Source organism: Pan troglodytes, chromosome 12 (genome assembly GCF_028858775.2).
Source record: "Pan troglodytes isolate AG18354 chromosome 12, NHGRI_mPanTro3-v2.0_pri, whole genome shotgun sequence".
In the NCBI taxonomy this organism is placed as follows: Eukaryota; Metazoa; Chordata; class Mammalia; order Primates; family Hominidae; genus Pan; species Pan troglodytes.
In genome coordinates, this window is record NC_072410.2 from 53531187 (window position 1) to 53551401 (window position 20215).

General features: G+C 43.6%; 1 protein-coding gene across 2 annotated transcripts in view; it reads right to left on the minus strand.

Moving 5' to 3' along the window:
- The window catches only part of ANTXR1 (ANTXR cell adhesion molecule 1), a 236365-nt gene that overhangs the window by 37468 nt on the left and 178682 nt on the right, over positions 1–20215 (minus strand). For both annotated transcript variants that reach the window (XM_525774.8, XM_054677938.2), the window contains exon 17: positions 18272–18352. In XM_525774.8, the coding sequence (XP_525774.4) occupies positions 18272–18352 (81 nt within the window). The remainder of the gene's footprint in view (positions 1–18271; positions 18353–20215) is intronic.

Genomic DNA, 20215 nt, shown 5'->3' on the forward strand with positions numbered 1-20215 from the left:
CAGATCAGTAATTTACAAGTTTGGGAAATGCTGTATATGTTCCCCCTTTGGAGATTCCCAATGCATGTTGGCTTATTAAAGCATCTTTGAAGTCCTGGAGAGAAAAAGCCCTCTTTAACACTAAGTGCAACAATTTCCAAATGTATTTGACACCTATGAACAGCTGCAGAATAATTATTCCACAAAACACACTTTGTGTGGGCAGGCAGTGGGAACCAGTGAAGGTGTTTAAGGGAGTGTAGTTCTTTGGTGTGTAGGAGTAAAAATTCCCTTATGTCAGAGAGAGAGGCATGTGGAGTCTACACAGATGTGCCCAACACCTGCTGCCACAGTTGATCCCGCTCTGTGTTCTGGGGAAGAGAGTAGTTGTGCTGGTAAGTGAAGAAGGGTGGGTTTGCATTCCTTAGCACTGACAGCATGTATTGCCCTTGGGAATTAATGAAGTTCAGCCTATATGCCAAGAAAATGTTTTCACTGGCTGGAGAAGAAGTTGCATATACATATGCATGCATGTGTAAACTTTTGCTGACTGGCAACCCGTTTTGATCTCATACCCTCCCTGTTTCTCCTTGTTTAACCAGAGCCTGAGGGTATCCTCTAAGGAAAATCTTAGGTAACACCTCCTCTCTGTAGCCTTTTCAGACCAGCCCTTGCCTCTGGCTTGTCACTTCCACCCAAGATCTCTCTCTTCTTTATCTTACTGCCAGTGGCAAAAAAATTATCACTTTGTGACAACCATCTGGTTCTTTTTTTTTTTTTTTTTTTTTTGAGATGGAGTCTCACTCTGTCGCCCAGGCTGGAGTGCAGTGGCACGATGTCAGCTCACTGCAACCTCCACCTCCCATGTTCAAGTGATTCTTGTGCCACAGCCTGCCAAGTAGCTGGGACTATAGGCCTGTGCCACCATACCCGGCTAATTTTTGTATTTTTGTTAGAGACGGGGTTTCGCCATGTTGGCCAGGCTGGTCTCAAACTCCTGACCTCAAGTGATCCACCCCTGTCGGCCTCTGAAAGTGCTGGGATTACAGGCCTGAGCCAGCATACCCAGCCAACATCTGGTTCTTACGTACAATTTTCCTCCCCCATTCCCTACTAAGGAGTGTGTAACTATGCTGTGCTGCAGGGTGCTTTGTACATTTGCCGATGACTGCATATATGACATTGCATGCTTCTGGTTTTTTGGTTTTCAAATGGTAGTGTGTCATATGAATATGTGAACAGCTCATCTTCCTGCCAGCCAAAAGGAGAGTGAAAGAATAAAATCATTTTGGTTATTCCCACTGACACGATTTTGGAATATAGCAAGGCCTCCTTATTCACCTTGAATGTGTTTCTAAAGGTCAACATGAACAATTAAGACGCTAACAGCTAGGCAGGACAATGAATTAACAAAGCAAAACAAAGGGGTGATAAATAATGACAATCTGTCAGTGTTTCATTTTGCCTTCTGGGCATTATTACGGGGTGAACAGAAATTAGATTTCCCTGGGCAGAGTGTTTTTGGATGGACACTGCAGGAGTGAAGAGAGCTGGAGGGACAGTCAGGTGTAAAGAGGGATAAGCCATCCATCAGCCAGTCTCATTGGCTTTATCTCCAAAAAAACTTCAGACTCCATCCACTTCTCACCATTTCTACTGGGTCCACACTCATCTACCACCATCGCCTCTCATCCGGCACTCCAACCTTGTCACTGATCTCCCGGCTTCACTCTGGTCTCTGTATAACTGATTCTTCCCACTTCATCCCTGGTCATCTTTGTAGAATGTTAATTAGAGGCAGGCAGTATTCAAGTGTGGAGGATGCTAGGGCACTTGTCTCCCCCCTGCTAAGCCCTCCCCTCCATGTTACATCCAGAGTAAAATCCAAATGTCTTTCCTCAGGTTACAAGCCTGCCTGCATGGCCATCTCCCCTGCCGTCTCTGACCTTACTGCCCACCCATCACCGCTGGCCTCTGAGTTCCTCCAACATGCCAAGCTCTTTCCAGCCTTGCAGGCTTTGTGCCTGCTGCTGTCCCCTGATCTTAACGTAGCAGCTCCCTCTTGTCATTCAGATCTCATCTTCAATGTCGCCTCTTTAGAGAGGGCTTTTCCCACCATGCAGCCTAGATATCTATTGTCTTTCCACTCATCACACTGTTTTGATTCTTAGTAGAGCACTTAACACTTGGGTGCTGTGAATCCTAGGATACAAACTCCATGAAAGGACCATATCCTTGTTTACTAGTGTTTAGCACAACAAATAAACATGTGTTGAAAGAATAAATGCTAGTTCCTCCGTTTATCAGCTGTGGGGCACAGGCACTCGAGCCCTCTGTAAAGATAATTTCCCAGTATGTAAAACAGGAATAGGAACAACTGTGTCACAGGGTCAGAATAAATATATTAGAAAATAATTGTAAATTATATGGCTCTCGTCAAACATGAACCATCATTATTGCTCTAGTCAACTCAGGTTCCTTTTTGTAAAGTGAGGATAATATTTGCTTCTCAGGAATTTTTCAAAGATAAAGTAGAACAGATAATCCAATAAATGTACAGATACTTAGAACAAGGTTTTAAAGGATGCAAGTTCTTCTCTGTGATGATGTTGCAGGGAAGAAGCAGTAGAGAGACCTTGAATGCTTGTTTGCTTTAATAAAACACTCAACGTGGTAGCAGGCACCTGTAATCTCAGCTACTTGGGAGGCTGAGGCAGGAGGATCACTGGAGCCTGAGAGGTCGGGGCTGCAGTGAGCTGTGATAGTGCCACTGCACTCCAGCCTGGGTTAAGAGAATGGGATGCCATCTCAAAAGAAAACACCCCAAACACCTAACATGCTGGCTTAGAGCATGCAGGACTTCTGCCTAAAAATAAGAAGTTTGGGATAGGAATTGGCCCAGAAAGGCAAAGTCACAGCTGACCTAATAGAAAACCAGAAAGGGCAGAGATCCATAATTTCTGAAATTCTTACTGTGAATAAAAACCAAAATAGTTGAAGAACTCAGGGCCTGTATGGAAATCATGTCATTACCCCTTCTCACAAGTGTCTTCCAGACCAGTCCTCTGGACCAGTGTGTCCAACAGACACATAACATAAACCACATGGGCCTTTTAAGTTTTCTAGTAACCACATTTATAAAACATAAAAAGAGACAGGTGAAATTAACTTTACTAATATATCTTATTTAACCCAATATATGTAGAATGTTATTTCAACTTAATATAAAAATCACTAAAGAAATATTTCCTATTCTTTTTTTCATATTACTTCCCTGAAAATCCAGAGTATATTTTGCATTTATAGCACATGTCATTTCTCACTAGCCACATTCAGGTGCTCAATAGCCACATGTGACTAGTGGCTGCCTTTTTGGATAGTCAGCTCTAGATTTTACTTTTGAGATGTTCAGGATCTAAAAACATCTTTTGCTACTTGTGGGGGTAAGAAGGGAGGCCACAATTTTTAAAAATGTGAGTCAATTTGTAATCCCACTGACAGCAGCAGGGGGCAGACAAATGCCTAGGCAAACAGGGGTGGGTCCCCAGCAAAACCCCACCTCCAAGTCGAAAAGAATTTAAAGCCTGAAAGCCAAGCTACAAGTCAAATCCACAGACCGGATTGAGAACCCCTCTTCCTTTTTGACACAATTTCCTCTGATGGATCCCACCCTTTATCTATTTTACATATACCTACCCTTTCCTAATTGGTTTTCTACACTGTTGTGCCTACCTTTGAATGTCTTTGCTTTAACCATTTTTGCATACTCACAAACCAATCAGCATGCACTTCCCATTCTGAGTTCATAAAAAGCCCCAGACTCAGCCACACTGGGGGAGAGAGAAACCACCTGACTATGTCTCCACTAAGATCTGTTCCGTCGCTCAATAAAATTCTTCTCCACCTTCAAATTGTCAGCATATCTTTACTCTTCTTGGATGTGGGACAAGAGCTTGGGAACCGCTGAATGTGGGTACAAGCTATAACACAGGGTGGGGTGTAGGGGGGTGTTGCCAGCAGAGGTCCCAGTTGGCAAATTGGCCGAGAAAAATCCTGCTTCACTACCAAGTTGCCTAGTGTTTTTCTACACATGAAGGAAAAAGCCATGGTCAACTCTTCCACTGGCCAGTGAAGAGCTTAAAAGAAAATTCTCTTAAAATTTTAAGTTCCTGTCATGGAAATATTTTTATCCTCTGATCTCCACAGATGCTTTACTACATGTAAAACTGTACGTGAAACTGCATCTCTCTCTTTCTCTCTCTTCGGGCAGTGCTAGGAAGATTACTCACAAAAAGTCAAATCACATCCCCCATTCTAACGTTGGTATTTCTGGGGAAGCCTTATGGAAAGCTGCGTTTTTTCATCGGGGAACAGTTTGTGCCATGGTTTACAAAGCTAAAGAATTTCAATAGTCAAACTGTTGCCATAAAAAAATCAAACTTAGAAATAGAACTAAACATGTTATTAACAGAATAGGCTTGAGAGAGCAAGAGAATTCTTTTGGAGTAAAGTTATCCAAAGTCTATGTGTTCTCCTTTGACACATAAATCTACTATCAACCTAGTCTTGGACTTTTTTTTTGGACAGAAATTGAGTAAGTTTTGCAAAAGACAGGCACAAAGCCTGGCTGTGGATGACACCCTGAGGGTCAGAACATTCATTACAGCATTGGCGTCTACAGAAATTTGAAAACACAGCAATGTTGCTGGATAAAATTGGCATTTTCATATGGGCAGGGTAACCTTTTTGGAAGCCTTCATGTTGCTTAAGGGTGGCCTGCTGTGGGACACAGATGTATGGGTTTCTGACTTGATGCAAATTGCTTGTAAGGTCCAGTTTTTGCTAAGAGATTCTATTTTGATCCATTACTAAATATATTTGCAACCTGAGGCCCACCAGCAGTGGATCTACTGCAGAACACACTAGTGCAGCTGATGAGGTGCTGTGGGACCATGGGATATGGGCAGTTCTCATGGGCTTATTCCTGATTTTGGGGGGTGTGCTTATTGTTTACAAGCACAGAGGGTGGCCTCAGCTCTGCACCTTCCTTGGCTATCTCTGGAGGACTGCATGGCATCCCCTAGGCCTACAGATGTGGTGGGACACTAAAGCAATGGCTTCAGGAACTCTGCTAAGCTTGCTCCCACTACACACTCATCTTTCCATTGCTCTCCACCACAATGCCTAAGACAGCCAACCTTGTTGGTCAGAACTACTTCCCTTGTTAGAGAAAGAAGGAAAATAATTTTGTTGCATAGAAACACAGATGATTCCACAGTGGACTTTCCATTAGGCCCACTTTTACTAGTTATACCACTAAGGAGAATGCTGCCCATTATTATTTCAATTTTCCAGACTCTGTGACATTTAGGGTTTTCCATTACAATTCACCTTTAATAAGCAGGAAAGTAAATGGAAAGGCTTATATAAGATTTATTCCCATTTAAAGCTTGTACTTAAGTCAGGGCCACAGAGTCCTTGAAACATAGGTGTTGCAGTAATTGAGGCCAGTCAATGCCTGGGTGTCAGCTGGTGGGGCCACACCATTCAGTGAAGCAACCAAATTCAGACACTGGGGGCATACACAGAAATGGACAGAGGTGCTGAATGCTAGAGGAATGGAATGAGCACCCTCACAACTAGCTCTGTCATCACTGTGGATTCTCAGCGTGACACTGCTCTCAATGGTATTAGCCAAAAAGAAAAAAAACGGAAAAACACTAATATTAAACAAATGTTATAGGAACAAATTTGTAAAGTGAGACTGGTAAAGCCTTGGAGAGTTTTTTAAAAATGAATTTTCTATTTTCAAACAAACTTAAAGAAAAGTTATTAATAAATGGCAATGACAAAAGTATGAATAGCAATTATAATAAAAGTTTAGTGTTTTAAAGTTTTAATCAGCCTCATTTTATCTGGACATGTCCCTAGAAGACCTTGTGAATTCTCTCTCCTTATTAAGAGACGGAGGATTCATTCAGATGTCCCTTTGCCTGTGACTCAAATGCAGTTTCCTATGAAGTTTGCAAACAGCTGTGGCCTGGAGGTTGCAGAAAAAAACCATACTCCCTGGGACAAGGAAACAAATTGACCTAGGTCCTCAGTGCTGTGAGGGAAAGTTAAAAAAAAAAGAAAGCCATGGTTCATTCCCTCAAATTGCTTACAACTTATTCAGGGAGTGAAAAGTCAGTATTGGTTAAAATTAACTTGGTGCTAAACTTTGTGGCTGTAAGCAGAGGAGGAAGGAAGGGCCAGACAATGAGCCTTGACTGGGAGAAGGTCTTGGGCTTTGGCTGAGTACTGAGTGCCTGAAGGATTTGGGTGGATAAAGACTGGAGAAGGTGGAGCTTGCAGGTGGGGGCTGCTGCACTCCCTACCCTCCCTGGTTGCGGGTCTGTGTGTCCTCTCTCAGTTCTTCTCCCTTCTGGCCTTTTACACATGCTGTTCCTCCAACTAGAAGGCCCTTCTCTCCCTGCACTGGGAGAGTTTGTCCTTCGGATCTCAGCCCAAATGGTCTCTTCTCTTTGGAAATATGCCCTGATGCCCTAGCCTGGGTTAAATCTTCTGGCTCTATGCTCCCAGAGAACTCCAAACTCCCCCTCATACTATCTACCATGTGGAGCTGTAATTTAGTGATCTTTTCTGACCACTCCAGTGTACACTCCACAAGGGCAGGGATCTCGCCTTGTTCATGCTAAATCCCCACTGCCTAGCTTGGTGCCTGCTGGAGAGTGGGAGCTCAGGATGTATTAACTGGATGAATGGAATTTCTGTCCTAGACACAGTGTTGGTGGTAAAGTGGGAGGCAGCGAGAGGTGGAATCAGGGAGAGCATGAGGTGATCTGGGAGCACAGCATCCTATGCAGGAGAGCAGGCCCGTGTGGGAGGATATCAGTGGGTATGTCATCTTGGGCAGGATATAAAAATGGAAAGGTACTGGGAGGTGGGAAGAGGTAGGAGGACAGGAAGGGAAGGGCAAGGACTAACTCTGCCTTCTCCTCAAGAGATAAGGCTGAGTCTGGATGCTTATCCTCCTCTCATGGCCTGGGGTGAGGACTCAAGGAGAGCCAGGCAGTGTCGAGCTGGTGGGTTTCCAGTCTTGCCATTTCCACCAACACTCTTTGTGACCTTGAAAAGAGCAGAGACCTTATCTGAGCCTCATCTTTCCTATATTAAAAAGAGGATAAAGTAAGAAGGTGATGGGGAACAGATAAGATAATGGACCTGGGAGGGCTCGGGAATCTCTCCAGACCACCTTTCCAGACCTCAGCTTTGGTGCCTCTAAAATGAAGGGTCTGGGATCATGAGGAACTGCCAGTCCAACTCCGAGACTGAGGGTCAGGTTGAGTTGGGGTGGTCATGGAGATGCTGAACGAAGATGGGTGTGTGTGGATGTTTTATAGCAGGCTGGCTCTTCCCCACACTGTTCAAAAGCCTATTTCCTAGGTCAGATTTTGCCATCTATAATCTAACCCAATACTTTCTGGCCAGAACAGAACTTCCCACCAGCATGGATTCTGATGATTCTTAATTGAGGCCCATCACAGAGATGCTGAATGTCCCTCGAGATGATCTTTTCTGGTGCCATCAGCTGGAGGAGCAGGCCCGCAGAAGCCAAGTGGCTAGACATGATCATCATGCTTAGACAAAGTAGCAAACCTCCTAAAATATTATACACTTGGGTAAAATTCTGACCCTAGAGCTAATCCCTACCTCCCTCAATCCTGATGTTGTTTGGAAGGGAAAAAATGAGGTCGGAGAATTTGAACAGGGTTGCTTTATTCCCATCCCTGTCTGGTTTAGCCTTAGCATTTACTTCTCTGTTTGCTATTTGCAACCTGGTTCCAGGACTTGACCTTCTGTTGTTGCAGCTGTTTGGGAGATGAGACAATCTGAAGTTGAAAGTCCTACAAGTTGAAATTGAAAGAAGCTACAAAATGATGATGATGATGATGATGATGGTGATAATAAGGAGGAGGAGGAATGTGTGTGAATGTGGGTGTGTAATGCTTGTGGAAAAAGGGGGATCAGATTGTGAGGATTGGAAGAGAGGGAGAGGAAGAATGCTCAACCATAGCAATTGCTTTCATATGTATTTACTCAGAGACAGTTCCTACCATGGGAGAAGGAAGTTGGCGCAAAAAAAATCCCAAGATGGTATATTTTGCAGCATCAACTTTGGGTTTAACATCTCTGAAAAAAGTTAACTTTGCAGGTTTTGGGTACAGTTGGTTTTTGCTGTGGACAGATTGTGTTTTGAACTTTTTATTCCTTAAATTCAGCTAACTCAGCCAAAAATTCTAAGTACTCATGTCCCCCTCCAATGAGACAGCAAAGGAGAGGCTTCCAAGGGTGAGAACTGAATGAATACTACAGAGAATTCAAACATCCAGGGAAGATGGCTGTGCCAGAATAAATCACACCCTCTAGGAACATTTCCTATAATTTGCTCTTTTTTCTTCTTTTTTCTTAAAATGATCCGTTTCTTACAAAAATTTATAAAAGGTCAGGAGACTTTCCCTCCAGATCTGTTGGGACCTTATACCTGGTGTCAGATAGGAATTCTGAAGATGTCCATTTACGCAACATAAAGAGCTAATGTAAACTTAATTGTTTCTTGTGCAAGAAAAACGACTTTCATGTAAGACTTCAATATGTAGATAACTTGGTTCTTTTGGTCATTGCTGGTTTGAACATAAAATAATTCTGAGAAAAATTTTTTCCTACAGGTTAAGAGGTAATTAAAATTCTCTGAAATCAATGGCAGTTTTCAGGGGGAAGGAAGGGAAGAAAATAAGCTCCCATCTTTTCAAATTATTTATACCTACCATTTTATTTAATCCTGAGACATTCACTCTGGAATATGGAGAAGTGCTGCCAGCACAGGAGCAATGGGGTTCCCAAGGTGTGGCTGTTTCCAGGAGCTCCAGTTCCAGCTCCTCCACTCCTCCAGCCACATCACAGGGAGAACAGAGCCCATCACTTCCCACAGGGATGTCCTCACTTCCTGCCCTCTCACTCATACCTGGGATCTACAACCCATGTCACTAAGGAGGACTGGCACTTCCTCCTAAGCCCTCCAACCCCTTCTCCTAAGAGTTCCTGCAGTCTAACAGTGAGTTCTTGTCTTCAACCCCTTCCTCTACTGGATCTCTGCCACATGCACTTAATCACGCTCAAGTCTTACTAAGACAAAGAACTCTTTCCAATTCTAGATCTCCTCCAGCTACTGCCTTGGCTCTCCCTCCCATTGTTTGTTAAGCTTTGCTCCCATCCCCATCATCCCACAGAGCTCGGGTCACTAAGGGCACCATAACCTCCTTACTGCTAATCTTATTAGATGATTGCTCTCAGTTTGCATCTTAATTTCCCATCACTTGACACTCCACCCTCCTCCATAATGTATTATTTTCCCTTGGCTTCCATGATCCCAGACTTTCCTCTTACAAACTTCTCTTTCTCTTGGCTGGTCCTTCTTAGTCGTCTTCTTGCTCTATTTCTTTTCTCCACCCTGACTTAAAGGATGTGACCCTCAGGGTTCAGTGCTTAACTTCTTCTCTCTACCCCTCTCCCTGGTTTCCCCTCTAGTCACATTGGTCTCAACTGCCATAGCCAATGACTCTCAGATCTTTGCCTGCAGCCCAAAACTCTCACTGGAGCAAAACTGCCCCCTGACTAGGGTGAGGCATGCGAGGTGTCTAGGGCACAAAATTTAAGGAGGCATGTACTCGCAGGTCCCTACTTTCACACAACCCTGACAGTGAGCAACCCAGAGAGTTCCTGCCCTAGATGCCTTCATGCTTCCCCCTGGTCCTGACCTGCTGCAGGTCCTTTTTGTTTGGATGTCCCACAGGCACTGCGAACTCCACAAGTTAAAAAGCGACGTCCTCATCTTCCCTCGCAAAGCTGTCCTCATCCTGGTGAATGGCAGGCAGCACAGTCAGCAATGTCGCTTGGGCCAAATCCTGGAGGTCCTCCTTCACACCTTCCACCCTCTCATCCTCCACACCCAGGCAGTTACCAAATCTGTGATTATTTGCTCAATATCTTGTGAATCCAAGCTGTCTTCCTTGCCCACCACTCTGCACTTCAGGGTGCCAGCCTCTCTCACTGCCGCTATGTCCACACTGCAGCCAGTGCGACCTTTCTAAAATGCACATCCGATTGCGCCTCTGCTTAAAACTCTTGCAGTAAGTCTCTACTGTCCTCAGGGTGGAGTACAGCCTCGTCAGGCTGGCAGAGCAGGCTCCCACGGCCGGCAACTCAGGTTCCTCTTCACCACAGTCCCTCCTCTCAGTGCCTCCCACTCTGTCCTCCTCTGTACCCTGCTCCTTGTGTCTCCCTGAAGGAGCCACAGTCTCACCTGCAGATCTGTATGCAAGCTTCCCTGTCACTAGAATATTCTACCTCCCCAACTCCATTCCCCCTTCTTGTCTTAGCTTAAATGTCCATTCAAGAAGGCATTTGGACTCCGAGGCTGGTGAGATGCCTTTCCTGGGTATAGCTCGCACACCTCATGTGCTCAGCTCCATCACAGAGCCTTTCACACCAGGCAGTGTTTGGGAGCTTCCTGTTTGTCCCTGTTCCTCGAGGGCAGGGACAGGGCTCATTCATTAATCTTGAATATCAAGCACTAATACAGTGCTCATTGGCTCTTAGAAGACGTCTAACAATTATCTGTTGAATGCATGAAGGAGTTCAGGAATCCCTAGTGTTGACTTTCAAGTCTGAAAGCCCTAAATTCAAGCCCCAGACCTCCTTACCAGCTGTGTGTCCTTGGAAAAGTTAGTAATTTTCCCTGAGCCTCAATTTCTGTTCTTTAAAATGGAGATCATCATTACCCCAAGTTACTGTGAATGGGTTTATGCTTCTGTAAACATTTGCAGTTCATACAGTGCATGACACTCTCTTCTCTTGCACACCATACATACATACATACATGAACTCCTGGAAGCCAGAGTTTAGTCCTCTGCTAATGGATATCCCTAGTGCTCAGCCCAGAAATGGATTCTTAGTGGGAGTGCAATTGGTTTTTGTTGAGGGAAAGCAGCCATGGCAGGCCTTAGAAATTGGCAGTGAACAGGGAAAAGAAAAAAAGGAAAGGGGTTAGAAGAAAGAGGGAATGCAGGAAATGTGAAGGAGAGAGAAGAGAGGAGAGAGAATGCAAGAGTGCAGACACTTTCTCTGAGGCCTGCTACAGGAGGCTTATCTGCTTTAGAAGGACTGGGCAGAGGATAACCTCTCTCCTGGAGGATAACCTGCCCAGGCTATTCTCGCCTCTGCGACAGTAGGGAGACATGGTGCCCATGTGACTGGCCTCACGCCCTTATTGGAAACAGCTGGGGAGGATTTCACAACCTCTGAGGCTTCAGATGAGTTTCAAACATTGTTTATGTACATTTACGTGTGTGTTTCCCTGGGTCTCTTCTGGTTGCAAGGAGATCCAGGCTTGCAAAACAAGCCCTGAGTGAGCTTTAGTATTTTGTTCTTGCAGATAGTAATGGAATGTACCAGCCTCCTGATGCCAGATCTGAAAACAGATGACATCTAAACCCAGTGGGTTCTCTGGGAGCACGTGAAGTGGGATGGAGTTCGATTTGGAGTAAAAGTGACTGGGGAGGGCTCAGGCTGGTTGGTAGATGATTGAATTCCATCCAGAAAAGACATATGAGGCTGAGTTCTATTTTCTCTTTTCCATCTTCTTTACTCAAGCAGTAGCAATGACATGGTAGCCTCAGTCTAGATTAACCATCTTCCTGATAGGAAAGGGACTGTTAAAAGCCCATGAAGAGTGTGATCAGCCTATCTTACTCTTGGGGTTTCTGAAGGAACATGGAGAGTTGCCTTTAAATTGTTTCAAAAAGGAAAGAGAAGATGCTGCCCTGAGTGAAAAAGAGGGAATTGGACCACCTCACTGCTTCTCAACCTTAGATGCCCATTAGAATCACCTGGGGAGGCTTTGTGATTCCCAGGTGATCCTATAAGTGCCCAGACCTCATCGCAGAACAATTAAACAGAACCTTTGGGGGGGGACCTTGAAAGCTCTAGGTGATAACAATGTGCAAACACATTGAAAACCACTGGAGTCCACGCTCTGATCTCTGAATTCCCTTATGTTTCTGTGTTTGAAATTAGTAATCTAGGAACAGAATATGTGAAGATGGGAAGGATTTCTTCACAACTCACTGAGGCTTAATATTTAGATTCAAGGTAGACTAGTTATTCCCCAGTTGTGTCAATAGGTGCTCTATGGAGAAATATAGAAAAGGGGTGGCTTGGTGGCCAAAGCAGTATAGAAATATTGCTTAGGACCCCAGACTGTCAGGGTGAGAGGTACTCTGAAGTTTATTTGGTTCCTTATCTTACTGGTTTTCAAGGTGTAATCCCCAGACCAGCAGCATCAGCATCACATGGGAGTTTGTTAGAAATGCTAATTCCCAGGCTCCACCCGAGAACTTCTGAATCAGAAACTCCGAGCATGGGTTCAGCAAGCTGTGCTTCAACAAACCTTCTAGGTGATTCTGATGCTTAAGTTTGAGAACCATTGATCTGCTACAGGAATCCCCTGTGTCCTGGCCTAGTGGTTAATTTGTCTTATCCGTGTTTGGTAACATTAGTTACCTGGAACATTAGTCTCTGGGGCAGCCCGTTGTGTTGTCGAAACTTGCATCCTTCAGTTCTTTCTGATGAAATTTGTTTCACCATTGTTTCTACCTATGGGGCTAGCTCTGTTCAATGGGATGGCCCAGAGTAAATCCAAGTCACTTTCTATTAATACATCCACTTCAAGGCATTCAAGATAATTTTCTAGGACTTCTGATTTAATATAACATATGGCCCATAGCTTCCAAAGGAGCCTTTCCCAAATCTACACTAAAATACTCAGGAAGATGCAGAAAAGGTGACAATTCGCATTACCATCAAAAACAGACGGAGGGGGTAGAAGTGTGGAAGAAAATTTTTGTGAAAATGTATGTTCTCTTGAAGTAGGGGAGGCTTCTCTAAATTTGAAACAAAAGGCAGGAATCATAAATATTTATAGATTTGACTCTAAAATTGTAGAAAACTTGAATATATTTCTAAAAAGTTAAAAGGTAAATGGCAAACTAGAAAAAACTTTGGACATATATTACATGGTTAGACTTTAAATGTCATAAGGATTAAGTACCACATACTTAATGCAAGCACAGGATCTGATACATAGTAGGCTTTCAAAACATTTGATTAATATATGAATGAAGATGGGTTAAGCAAATGATCACAGGAAACCAACACTAAAATATCCAGTGGAAAAATGAGCCAAGTCAAACCAATTGACAAACGAGAAAATAAACATTAAAAAAATCGTTCTACCTCAGTAATAATAAAAAATACAAATCAGCACCTATCAATCAAATAGGTACGTTAATAATACTGAGGAGCATCTGGGGAGATGGGCGTTTCATAGGGGGCTAATGTGAGGGTTAATTTGTATAATCTTTTGAAGGGCAATTATTTGGCCATTTGTATCAAAGCTTTAAAAATTTGCACACTATTTGATCCAGTAGAAAGCTGGACCTTTTATTCTAAGGAAACATTTGTGAATGTGCACAATGATTTGGCAATAAGGATACTGACTGCAGCTTCATTTATAATAATAGACACTTGAAAATCAATCTCCAAAAAGGGAAGATATCCAATGTAATATGACATGGTCATTAAAATATTATTCAAGGATACGTAGTGACATGGAAAGAGTATTCCTTGACAATGGTGACGTGATAAGAAACAGCTTGCAAAGTGGAATGACACACCATATCATCATGGACCAAGTAAGTTAAAAAGCTCTCATGACCCCTTGAAGCGTTCTTTCTCAGAACATTCTAAATTCCTTCAACCATTTGCCCTTGAAAGATGAGCAAATTTTCTGAACTCAAAGAGTGGCCAAGCTGTGTAGGAAGCCTTGGGGACCATCCTGGACCATCCTGGGACAGAGGTTCTAACTTCCAAACCTTCTCACCTAGGCTCTGTCAAATGTGTTCTGCTTGGGCAATGCCCCCTTTCAAGCATGAGTCTGGCCAGCAACTTTTTGTATTTACAGGAAACTGTGGGAACAATGAACAATATTACCAAGCTAGGTTCACTCGGTAGAGAGGATGGGAAAGGCATTCCAAGCAGAGAAACCTAGCAAAGGTACAGAGATACAAAATGTCCTGGCATGTTCAGGGCATGACCAGCAATTAATTCCACGTGCTCAGAGCCGATTTGGAGGTGATGAAGGAATCTGGGGTAAGTAGCGTATGAAATGGAAAGGCTTGCCTTTCTAAATCAAGCTAAGGATTCTGGGTTTTCCCACAGTTTTTGCAAGTCTGAAGTGGAGGCATGGTGTGTTGAGGTTTGGTTTTACAAGGAGCACTGTGGTGGCTACATACTGGGAGCAGGGGACACCATGTGCTTAGTAAATTTTAACAATCTTAGAATCAGATGTGCTACTGGTTTGCTATTTAGGTGGTTTCCTTTGGCACTTTCCCTTTTAAGTTGGCCCAAGCATTTCCTGGTGGGCTCCAAGGAACAATGGGACCATGAGCCCACCGCAGGCAAAAAGAGGGAGATGGGTGATGGCAGATGGAAAACATTCGTGTTCCCTGCTGCCACCCCTGGCCTGGGGCTTGGATGGTTCTGAGGAGGTGGGTGCCAATCCCAGGGAAGGGCGGTGGCTGTAGGCTCTGGCTCCCTGAGCCCCTGCTCTGTGCTGAGCTGGAGGCCTTTCAGCAGCCTCAGAGGCTCTGTTGGTGGGCTTGTGTCTGCATCTGGAGGGCTGGGGTGGAGTAGCTGCGGGGAGGATGAGGGAGACAGGAGCTGAGGAGGAAAATGTGCCAGGTTTCTGTGAGGTCAACATGTGTCTGAAGCAACTTAGGATGTAACCGAGAATGCAATTAGGTGATTTTTGTTTTTGTTTTGTTTTAAAGAAAAAATTCAGAACCTGTGACTCTTGTTCATGAGCACATGCCTGGATGGAGTCATTTTGAGTTTATGGAAAATGTGGTCAGCTCCATAAATCAGTGCTGAAGAATTCTTACAGACTCACCACCATGCAAGCAAGGCAGGCCTCTCTAGTGAGTCTCCTAAGGTTATGCAAAACAAAACAGAAGAAGCATATAGACAGAGCTACAATATTGCCCCCCCTGCCTCCCCTGGAATTCTTTCCTGAGTAGCCATAGGCAGCTATGAATTCTGGTTCTTACCTCATCTGTGACCTTTCTTGTGTAACTCCATGTGTACATCGTGTGGCTGTTGCCACGGCAACAAGGACACAATTTTCTGTATCGATTTCTCTCATGTATCTTATTTTAGCAAGACTTCCATAAAGAAATGGCACTTAAAAGTAAACTGGATAATCATAATTTGTAACGGTGTTGAGAGTGTGTTCAAATGTATCCAAATTCTTATGCTTCTTATATCTCAAATCTATTATTTTGCATGGCTGGAGAATAAAAGTTCAAGGTGGTATTATGTCTCTCAAAAACAGATGGAACATCTTCAGCTGTTAATACAAACTTTCATTCAGAATTGGTAAATAAGAGATTCAATTTAAGTGTGATTCATTAGAGGAAGTTCCATTTATTTTCATTTATTGTTCTTGGATTTATATAACCAGCCTTTTGCTCCCAAACAGCATTGATTCTTCTGTCTTATAAATGATAATATTTCTTTCTATCCAGCCTCTTTCCTATAACCCTCCCACTTCTTAGGTTGACCCAGTTTATGAATTGGTTTCTGCCAAACTGGTCAGTGGAAAATGGAATGTTAACATATTTTAGTGGAGATGTTTTTCAATTGCTGTGAAAAAAAAAAATGGGGTCATACACTGTATCAGCATCTTGTCACAAAAAAATAGTACTACTGAACCTTAGTTTAGGGATCTTATTATTATTTTTTTCTCAATCTGTCAGAGGAGTCTCATGCATGCTAAAAAAATTTCTTCATTTCCCATAGAAAGCAAATGTACACTTTATAAGACCAAACACCTCCCAGAGTACTAACTTTATGGCCTATGCTTGTTTCTCCTAACTGTAGAGTTTGTAGTTAAAATTTCATATAGAAATTTGGTCTTGTTGACTGTCACAGACAAAAGCTCAAATTCCATATGTGATGAGGGCCAAGTCAACCCAGCATTTATATGAGCTGGTTTCACGTTTTTACTTGCCTGCCGTCCTAGTCACAGCAAGAACAGCTAATTGGGCAGTGGCTCACATAAACTATGAAACTTTAGACCAAATCTTCTCAGCTACAAACCACCCACTGTCACCAGGTGCAAGGGGAGGGGGTAGCAGGGCCTGTCTATCGGGCTCTGCTCTAGTGTTCTCTAGTGTTAGCCGTGTCATGCTGGACAGTCAGGAGACCATACACATCAACTGCAATATGGCTTGAAGTTCTGTATCAACCATCCCCAGACAGCAGAACAGCACAGAGTAAATGACCATAAGGATATCTGTCATTGATTGAGCTTTTTTTTTTTCTTTTTCTTTTTTCTTTTTTTTTTTGAGACAGAGTCTTGCTCTGTTGCCAGGCTGGAGTGCAGTGGTGCAATTTCCGCTCACTGCAACCTCCGCCTCCTGGGTTCAAGTGATTCTCCTGCCTCAACCTCCCAAGTAGCTGGGATTACAGGTGCCCACCACCACACCCAGCTAATTTTTGTATTTTTAGTAGAGACAGGATTTCACTATGTTGGCCAGGATGGTCTCGATCTCTTGCCCTTGTGATCCACCCGCCTTGGCCTCCCAAAGTGCTGGGATTACCGGTGTGAGACACCACGCCCGGCCCGAGCATTTCTTTCTTAACAAAAAATTTTTATTTTTTGAGACGGAGTCTCATTCTGTCGCCCAGGCTGGAGCAGTGGTGCGATCTCGGCTCACTGCAACCTCCACCTCCTGGGTTCAAGCAATTCTCCTGCTTCAGTCTCCTGAGTAGCTGGGATTACAGGCATGTGCCACCATACCTAGCTAATTTTTGTATTTTTAGTAGAGATGGGGTTTAACCCTATTGGCCAGGCTGGTCTTGAACTCCTGACCTCAAGTGATCTACCTGCCTTTGCCTCCCAAAGTGCTGGGATTACAGGTATGAGCCACCGTGCCCATCCTGATTGAGCATTTCCATGTGTTCAACAGTGGGCCAAATGCTTTACAAACATTACTTCTCCAACCAGCCACAGTAGGAAGAAGTCCGTGCCATCTACTTTATAAGGATGAAGTTCAGAGAGGTCAGGTGATTTGCCTGGAGCTTTCCAGCCAGGAAGGAAAGGCGGTTCAAACCCAAGTCTGCTTGATTTGAAAGGAGTTCTAAATGAGATACTTTTATTTTGTTTTTGGATTAATGTGCCTGATTCCCAAAGAAATGGATGGAAGATGCAGGTTGCTGGTAGTTGAGGGAAAACTTGGTCCTGAGTTTTGATCTGTAAAACTTGAGGAAGAGAGACTAGCTCTTACATGAAGAAATAGTGATAGTGTTGTTTCGGCAGAACTGAGGTTGTTTCCAGTGTAAGTTACTTGTTACTTACTATTTGAAACAGAACAAGCTATTGAACTTCTCTTGTTTTTCGGAGAATGCAATTAGGTGATTTTTGTTTTTGTTTGTTTTTCTTTCTTCATTTACAAAATGAAGCCATGGGCTGGATGGTTTCTAAGGTCTCCCCTGGCTCTATCTTTCAGGACTGCTCTTGACTAGAGATATTCCAAGCTTAGCCTTGACAATGCCAAGACAAATCCTCACCTGGGGTGAAAGATCCCTCTGTGGTCCTGGGCTAGCTGGGCCCCATACCTGCTGGGAAGATGGTAGGTGTTTTCTGTGGCCCCTTCCTTGCCCTCACCCCATCCTTGCAGTGCGGGTACTCTGTGGTGCACCACTGGCTTGTGTGGCCAGTGGCCAGCAGAGCTCCCTCCTGAAACTGCCCCAAGTAGGGGCCAGTCCTGCTTTATTCTCTCACTGTGCCTATACATTGAGAAGCTCAAATTCTAGGAAGTTAAACCCAACATATTACTGTCAAAATCCTTTTCAGAAAAGCAAATCAAAACTCAAGATCTTGTAATAACCAACATTTTGAAAATCGATGTCTGATTTGTTGCAACATGAAATAATAGCTGGATTTGTAAATCTGGAGTTATTCTAGCTCTGTTTTAGAATCCAAAATTATTTTAGCTCTACAAAGATGGAGAGAGAAAAAGAATATGTGTGTGTGTGTGTGTGTGTGTGTGTGTGTGTGTGAGAGAGAGAGAGAGAGAGAGAGAGACACCATTAATGAATTAACGAGTCCTACCGTGTCTCCTGGCTGTGGACGCATCACAGACACACGATCATATCCTTTCCTCAGTAGGACCCACAAGGCATCGAGTTTTCCCTGAAATAAAACAAATGCACCAAGATTACATATGAAACCAGACCTGTGGCTAGCCGCCGTAGGCTCACAGAACTTTCCGTGCTTCTTCAGTCATGTGAACAACACAACACTGTCAATATGGTCATGATGGGATTAGTGACTCTGCAGTCCCTTAATTCAAAACTGGAGCTTCATGAATGGAGGAGAAGAAGAGACACACAGGAGACTCTGATGCTTGTGAAGGACGCACCCTGAGGTCTGAGTGCCCCCCAAGTTTGCAAACATAACTTGATTCAAGCTTTGGGCTTTTGTCTTTATCACATTTCTGGGCATATCCTCAGACCACAAGTCAATCTTTCCAAATTTCACTAAAGTTTTTTCTTCCCACTTGGTGCCCAGAGCTCATTAGTAAAGACACTAATGACAAATTCTGGAAAATTCCTAAACGTTAAGTGTTGACAGGGCAAGACCAATTAAAGGCCCCTGGAATGCACATCCCTGGCTGTCTTCTAGGCTCGCTCAGTAGCTATAACTTGCTCTGAAGCCTGGGCTTGAGAGACAAATTACCAAGCATTACAGATGACCAAAAACCACAACCCCTTTGAGGTTGTATGTAATTGGCTGAAACGGAGAAGAGTGACTATGTCAGCACAAAGGCTTTCACAACTGATGACCAAGAACGCCCCTACAGGTGACTTTTATTTGTATTCCCGGGAACCTGTGAATATGTTACCTTACATGGCAGAAAGGACTTTGCAAATGTGATTAAGGTAAGAATGTTGAGATGGGGAGAGTATCCTGGACTATCCGGTGGGCTCAGTCTAACTGCATGGGTCCTTCCTAGAAGACCCATGGTGGTTTTTGGCAGGAGGGTCAAATCCAGAGAAGGAGATGTGCGGATAGAAGCAGAGTCACAGTGATTAGGTGTGAGACGGACTCAACCCAATGTTGCCGACTTTGGAAATGGAGGGCGGCCATAAACCAGTGGGTGTGGGCAGCCTCTAGCATCGATAAAAGACAAGGAAATAAATTCTCCTCTAGAGTCTCCAAAAGGAAAACAGCTCTGCCAACACCTTGATTTTAGTCTTGTGAGACCTGTTTGGGGCTTATGACATCTGGAACTGTAAGATAATAGATTCGTGTTGATTAAACCTTTAAGTTTGTGGTAATTCATTACAGCGACAAGAGGAAATTAATACAGTCCTTCTCACTCCCTGATATATTCTATGTTAATTTGCTGATTGTCTGTGCCCCCTGGAATGCCAGCTCCATGAAAGCAGGGGTATTGATGGTTTTGTTCACTTCTGTCTGCCTATCCCTTAGGACAACATCTGGTGCTCAATATATATTTGTTGGAGGAATGAATGTAACTAAGTGGTAGGTGCTTCCATGAGTGTTCTCTAATTGAATTGTCCCAGCAGTCCCAGAGGGCTGTGGAGAGGAAATGGAGGGTCAAAGAGAGATCAAGTAACTTGCCCAAAGGCAGATGGTTTATAAACCAGAGTTGAGATTGGAATCCATGTCTGTCTAATTCCAAATCACATATGCTTTCTATTACACCAATTGCAGATTCTTCCTCATGCAGATCTTCTGGTGAGAGCGCTTTAATTTAGATCCTTTAGAACATAGGGTTTCTCAGCTGTGGGTTGCAACCCTTTAAGCCCTCATGAAATCAATTTTGTATGGGACCAGAACTTTTAAGAAATAGAATAGAAGAGAAAATAGTAATTGCACATGGTGAGGATAAGCATTATTTTGTGAAAAATTTATCTCAGTTAAATGTGTATGGGTGTGTGTATGACTGTGTGTGCACACATGTGTGGGCATAAACTGGGCCAAAATGTAAAATGTATTTCCTACCCAAGCCTTAGGAACGTTTGAAAA